We start from the raw sequence: 7,527 nt of genomic DNA on the forward strand, positions 1-7,527 counted from the left end.
GATCCCCTGTTGTCAAAAGTGTTCAAGGGGAGTATGAGGATCGATTGCTGACGAACTCTCGTTCGACATTCCGCGTTTCTCTCCCGTTGCAGCCGAATGGTCTCGTCATGCCCCCCGTTTTACATGTAGTGCATCGTCATTTTCCTGTCCGTTCGTTCTGCGTTACATGTAAGTCCTTACGTTCAGGTTTGTCTACTCCGTTTGTTGTTTTGTTTAGTTTTAAGTGAAGTTCGTGTTGTCGTCTTTACTTTAATAAATATCATGTCATATCACAACGCTGCGCCTTGGTCGAATCACTACTCCTCCTCTTCGTATGAAGAGGAGGAGGAACACCGTTACAGCTATTTAACAAGGCCCAATCCCCTAACTCATTCTGTCCTCCCCCCAGCAAAGCAGAAGAATCACATGACCAAAGATGGCTTCCTGATGTACCTGCAACAGGAGGAGGGGTCTATCTTCAACCCCACCCACAAGGAGGTGTTCCAGGATATGAGCAAGCCAATCAACCACTACTTCATCAGCTCCTCCCACAACACCTACCTGATGGAAGACCAGCTCAAAGGCCCCAGCAGCACAGAGGCCTATATCAAGTAACCATGACAACCCTTAAATTACTACCTCTAATCTAAACTAACCTAACCATACCTTACTACCTTTAATCTAAATTAAACTAACCAAAATTTAAAATTTAAATTCTTACCCCTTTTTTCTCCCTTATTTCCAATTGGTAGTTACAGTCTTGTTCCATCGCTGCAACTCGGGAGAAGCGAATGTCGAGAGTTGTGCATCCTCTTCTTGACACTTCTTGACACAATGCCCGCTTATCCCAAGAAAACAGCCGCACCAATGTGTCGGAGGAAACCCCGTCCAACTGGCGGCCGTGTCAGCGTGCACGCGCCCAGCCCGCCACAGGAGTCGCTAGTGCACGATGGGACAAGGAAATCTCCGCCTGCCAAACTCTCTCCTAACCCGGACAACGCTGGACCAATTGTGCACCGCCTCATGGATCTCCCAGTCACGGCTAGCTGTGACACAGCCTGGGATCGAACCCGGGTCTGTAGTGATGCCTCAGTCATAGACACTGCCTTAGACCGCTGCGCCACTCGGGAGGCCCCTGCAAATAGATTTTAACAAACAATTGGTCCCTCAAAAAATGCAGCCCTCCGTTGAATTTCAAAATCCCGATGTGGCCCTCTAGCCAAAAAGTAAACATGTCTTTGTTACAGTGTCTATGTAGTTGCATATAGCAATATTTTTTTTAGACGTAAATAGCAAGTATGTCTACTTCACCATTTTATTGGTAAACTACAAGAAAGTGTAAACACTGTGTATTTTAACGATCCAACACGTAATATAGTTGTCATAATTAGGTTTTAGTTCAGAGAGGCTAGAACAGTGACTAAGATCTTCAATGAGAGTGTGCATGGATCCAGATTGCGGACTTAAGAAAAAAGTAGAGTCATCGGCATGCATTGACACTTTTGTTATTATCCCCTGGATTTCTACCCCTTAATTTTTATTATATATTGTTTTACATTTACCCTATGGGACTCCCAATCACGGCCTGATGTGATTCAGCCTGGATTCGAACCAGGGACTAGACCTCTTGTACTGAGATGTAGGGCCTTAGACCGCTGCGCCACCCAGGAGCCCAAGGCTGGATGTTCTTGTTGGATCTAATTTTAATAGCTAGCATTTCAATGACCATGATAAATAGATATAGAGACAACAGACAGCCTTGTTTTTTTCCTCTTAAAAGCTCAAAACTTTCTTAGAAGTAACCATTATTTACTATTTTGGGGTTCTGTACATAATCTTAACCCATAGTATAAGAGATTCACCGAAATTAAAGTATCCAGGCATTTATATATACATTCTAGTCGTACTTTAGATGTATTACTAAATACAGATACAGTACTAGATACAGTAGCTATAGTACTAGATACAGTAGATCCACATCCGGCCATGATTGGGAGTCCCATAGGGCGGCACACAATTGGCCCAGCGTCGTCTGGGTTTGGCCGGGGTAGGCCGTCATTGTAAATAAGAATTTGTTCTTAACTTGCTTGCCTAGTTAAATAAAAATATAGATATAGTACTAGATACAGATACAGTAATAGATATAGTACTAGACACAGATAGAGTACTAGATACAGTGCCTTGCAAATTCACCCCTTTTCCTATTTGTTGTATTACAACCTGTAATTTAAAATGATTTTTATTTGGATTTCATGATATGGACATACACCAAATAGTGAAATTTAAAAAATTACTTGTTTCAAAAAATTCTTTAAAAAAATGGAAAAGTGGTGCATGCATATGTATTCACCCCCTTTGCTATGAAGCCCCTAAATAAGGTCTGGTGCAACCACTTACCTTCAGAAGTCACATAATTAGTTAAATAAAGTCCACCTGTGTGCAATCTAAGTGTCACATGATCTGTCACATGATCTCAGTATGTATACACCTGTTCTGAAAGGCCCCAAAGTCTGCAACACCACTAAGCAAGGGGCACCACCAAGCAAGCAGCACCATGAAGACCAAGGAGCTCTCCAAACAGGTCAGGGACAAAGTTGTGGAGAAGTACAGATCAGGGTTGGGTTATAAGAAAATANGGAGCTCTCCAAACAGGTCAGGGACAAAGTTGTGGAGAAGTACAGATCAGGGTTGGGTTATAAGAAAATATCAGAAACTTTGAACATCCCACTGAGCACCGTTAAATCCATTATTAAAAAATGGAAAGAATATGGCACCACAACAAACCTGCCAAGAGAGGGCCGCCCACCAAAACTCACAGACCAGGCAAGGAGGGCATTAATCGGAGAGGCAAAAAAGAGACCAAAGATAACTCTGAAGGAGCTGCAAAGCTCCACAGTGGAGATCGGAGTATCTGTCCATAGGACCACTTTAAGCCGTACACTCCACAGAGCTGGGCTTTACGGAAGAGTGGCCATTAAAAAAGACATTGCTCAAAGAAAAAAAATAAGCAAACATGTTTGGTGTTCACCAAAAGGCATTAGGGAGACTCCGCAAACATATGGAAGAAGGTACTCTGGTCAGATGAGACTAAAAATGAGCTTTTTGGCCATCAAGAAAAACGCTATGTCTGGCGCAGACCCAACACCTCTCATCACTCCGAGAACACTATCCCCACAGAGATTTGAGACTGGGACGGAGGTTYACCTTCCAGCAGGACACTGACCCTAAGCATACTGCTAAAGCAACACTTGAGTGGTTTAAGGAGAAGCATTTAAATGTCTTGGAATGGCCTAGTCAAAGCCCAGACCTCATTTCAATTGAGAATCTGTGGTATGACTTAAAGATTGCTGTACACCAGCAGAACCCATCCAACTAGAAGGAGATGGAGCGGTTTTGCGTTGAAGAATGGCCAAACATCTCAGTGGCTAGACGTGCCAAGCTGATAGAGACATACCCCAAAAGACTTGCTGCTGTAATTGCTGCAAAAGGTGGCTCTACAAAGTATTGACTTTGGGGGGGGTGAATAATTATGCACGCTCAAATGTTTTTTTGTTGTTGTCTTATTTCTTGTTTGTTCCACAATAAAACATATTTTGCATGTTGTGTAAATCAAATGATACAACCCCCCCMAAAAAATMTATTTTAATTCCAGGTTGTAAGGCAACAAAATAGAAACAATACCTTCGCAAGCCACTGTACAGTAAATAAAGTACTAGATAGAGTAAATATAGTACTATATACAGTAGATCTAGTACTAGAAACAGATAAAGTACTATTAGTAGTAGTACTGTATATGTGTGTTGATTGTGTTGTGATCCTCAGGGCCCTGATGAAGAGTTGTCGCTGTGTGGAGTTAGACTGTTGGGATGGGGCCCATGGGGAGCCAATCATCTACCACGGCCACACCCTCACCTCCAAGGTCCTGTTTAAAGACGTCATCAAGGCCATCAAGGAGTATGCCTTCAAGGTAACCCTAACCCATCAAGGAGTATGCCTTCAAGGTAACCCTAACCCATCAAGGAGTATGCCTTCAAGGTAACCCTAACCCATCAAGGAATATGCCTTCAAGGTAACCCTAACCCATCAAGGAGTATGCCTTCAAGGTAACCCTAACCCATCAAGGAGTACTCCTTCAAGATCAGTATAACCCCTAACCCCTAACCCATGAMCCCTAACCTTAAACCCTAACCCTAACCCATCAAGGAGTACGCCTTCAAGGTTTCACCATAAAGTCAAACCGGCCCTGTGATTACCAGTAGAGATGGACATGACTGCTAATGTTATGTTGTTGTCCTCCTGTCCCCCAGACATCAGAGTACCCAGTGATCCTGTCCCTGGAGAACCACTGTACCCTGGAGCAGCAGAAACTGATGGCCCAGCACATGATCTCCATCCTGGGCAGYGCCCTGCTCACCTCCCCCCTGGAGGACCAGATGCCCACTGCCTTCCCCTCACCCCAGGTCAGAGACTAGCAGATAATCAATCCATCCATCAATTTATCCACCCACCCACCCACCCACTCACCCACCCACCCATCAACCCACCTGTCCATCCATCCATCAATCAATTCATCCACCTACCCACCCATCAACCCACCAATCCATCCATCCAATCAATTTATCCTACCATCTACCCATCCATCAATCAATTCACCCACTCACCCACTCACCCACCCACCTGTCTGTCTATGACAGAGCCTGTCTGTCTATGAGGCTAACAGTGTCTGTCTGTTAGAGTCTGTCTATGAAATGTTGAACAGGCAAGGAGGCTTGGCTGAGTCAAATAGGAATCCTGACTTAATGAAGTGGTGATTAACCTCTCTAGGGTATGTGGGACGGTAACGTCTCACCTCGTCAACAGACAGTGAAAGTGCAGGGCGCCAAATTAAAACAACAGAAATCTCATAATTAAAATTCCTCAAGCATACAAGTATTTCACACCATTTTAAAGATACACTTGTTGTAAATCCAGCCAAAGTGTCCGATTTTAWATAGGCTTTACGACGAAAGCAAACCAAACGATTATGTTAGGTGAGTGCCTATTCWCAGAAAAACACAGCGATTTTTCCAGCCAAAGAGAGGAGTCACAAAAAGCAGAAATAGAGATCAAATGAATCACTAACCTTTGATGATCTTCATCAGATGACACTCATAGGACACCATGTTACACAATACATGTATGTTTTGTTCGATAAAGTTCATATTTATATCCAAAAATCTCAGTTTACATTGGCGCGTTATGTTCAGTAGTTCCAAAACATCCGGTGATTTTGCAGAGAGCCACATCAATTTACAGAAATAGTCATCATAAATGTTGATGAAAATTGAATTACACATTGAATTTTAGATCCACTTCTCCTTAATGCAACCGCTGTGTCAGATTTAAAAAGAAATTGGCGGAAAAAGCAAACCATGCAATGATCTGAGTACGGCGCTCAGATGACAAATCAACCCAAAGAGATATCCGCCATGTTGGAGTCAACATAAGTCAGAAATAGCATTATAAATATTCACTTACCTTTGATGATCTTCATCAGAATGCACTCCCAGGAATCTCAGTTCCACAATAAATATTTGTTTTGTTCGATAATGTCCATCATTTATGTCCAAATTCCTCCTTGTTGTTCGCGTGTTCAGTACACAATCTAAACTCACGACACGTGTGCAAGTCCAGCGGAAAGTACGGACGAAAAGTCCAAAAAGTTCCGYTACAGTCCGTAGRAACATGTCAAACGATGTATAGAATCAATCTTTAGGATGTTTTTAACATGAATCTTCAATAATGTTCCAACTGGAGAATTCCTTTTTCTTCAGAAATTATCTCACAAACTCTCACATGAATGCGCATGGTCAGCTCGTGACACTCTGGGAGAGACCTTACTCATTCTCCTCTCATTCGCCCCCACTTCACAGTAGAAGCATCAAACAAGGTTCTAAAGACTGTTGACATCTAGTGGAAGTCTTAGGAAGTGCAACATGACCCCATTTCCAATGTACCTTGGATAAGCAAAGAGTTGAAAAACTACAAACCTCAGATTTCCCACTTCCTAGTTGGATTTTTTCTCAGGTTTTTGCCTGCCATATGAGTTCTGTTATACTCACAGACATCATTCAAACAGTTTTAGAAACTTCAGAGTGTTTTCTATCCAAATCTAGCAGACAGTTTACTCTGGGCATGSTTTTCATACAGATGTGAAAATACTGCCCCCTACCCCAAAGAAGTTAAAGACTCAGCCATGTTCTTCTTGTCAGTAACAACCACATCATCAACTTTAAGGGACATGGGCAGCTGTGAGGAGGAGGGTTTATTCTCCAGGTCTTTAACCATTTTCCAGAACTTCTTGGGGAGAACTGCTCCTTAAAGTAACTAACTTTGGCCTTCCGGATAGCCTGAGTGCATTTATTTCTCATTTGCCTGAACAAGAGCCAGTCAGCCTGATTTTGCGTGTGCCGAGCCTTTCGCCAAATGGTATTCTTGAGATGGAGTAACTCTGTGTAACGGCAGCCTTCCTCCTCTTCGTCTGAAGAGGAGGTGTAGCAGGGATCGGACCAAGACGCAGCGTAGTTTGTGCTCAACATATTTAATTAAGACGAATAAACGTGAACACTTACAAATACAAAATAACAAATGTGGCAAACCGTTACAGCCCTATCTGGTGCAGAGAAAACACAAAGACAGGAAACAACCACCCACAAACCCCAACACAAAACAAGCCACCTAAATATGATTCCCAATCAGAGACAACACAAAACACCTGCCTCTGATTGAGAACCATAAWAGGCCAAACATAGAAACAGACAAACTAGACACACAACATAGAATGCCCACCCAGCTCACGTYCTGACCAACACTAAAACAAGTAAAACACACAAGAACTATGGTCAGAACGTGACACTCTGCCAGATCACGGTCGAACCAGGGGCTGAACCTGTTTTTAATTCWAATTTTCTTTATAGGGGCATGTTTACCACAATATAAAAAAATCATAACCTTTGACAAAGGATCTATACCCTTTTAAAGAGGCCAGATCATGAAGGACATGATAGATCAGGACATGATAGATCAGGACATTATAGATCAGGACATTATAGATCAGGACATTATAGATCAGGAAATTATAGATCAGGACATTATAGATCAGGACATTATAGATCAGGACATTATAGATCAGGACATGATAGATCAGGACATGATAGATCAGGACATTATAGATCAGGACATGATAGATCAGGAGAGTATAGATCAGGACATTATAGATCAGCACAGTATAGATCAGGACATCAGACTAATTTGATGATCTATAACAGATGCATCTCCGTCAACACAATGTCTGTCTGTCTCTGTGTAGGAGTTGAAGGGTCGGTTCATCATCAAGGGGAAACGTCTGAACAAGCTGGATGCCGTCTTCAGCAGTACTAGTCCTGGACTAGAGGAAGACTGTGTCTCAGAGGAGGACGAGGCTGCAGAGACCAACCACTCCAAGACAGACTCCAACGGACAGAAGGCCAAAGCCAAGGTATGGTAACACACTGCTGTGGTGCCAAGGTA

At 42.8% G+C, this 7,527-nt stretch overlaps 1 protein-coding gene across 1 annotated transcript in view; it reads left to right on the plus strand.

The window, feature by feature from the left end:
• Nucleotides 1-7,504, plus strand: part of LOC111963729 (1-phosphatidylinositol 4,5-bisphosphate phosphodiesterase delta-1) — a 20,643-nt gene extending 13,139 nt beyond the window's left edge. Inside the window, exons 5-8 of the mRNA XM_023987223.2 lie at nucleotides 389-590; nucleotides 3,802-3,946; nucleotides 4,287-4,439; nucleotides 7,328-7,504. Of these exons, the coding sequence (XP_023842991.2) occupies nucleotides 389-590; nucleotides 3,802-3,946; nucleotides 4,287-4,439; nucleotides 7,328-7,504 (677 nt within the window). The remainder of the gene's footprint in view (nucleotides 1-388; nucleotides 591-3,801; nucleotides 3,947-4,286; nucleotides 4,440-7,327) is intronic.
• The last annotated feature ends 23 nt before the right edge of the window (nucleotides 7,505-7,527 follow it).

Source organism: Salvelinus sp. IW2-2015, linkage group LG5, assembly GCF_002910315.2.
Source record: "Salvelinus sp. IW2-2015 linkage group LG5, ASM291031v2, whole genome shotgun sequence".
Lineage (NCBI taxonomy): Eukaryota > Metazoa > Chordata > Actinopteri > Salmoniformes > Salmonidae > Salvelinus > Salvelinus sp. IW2-2015.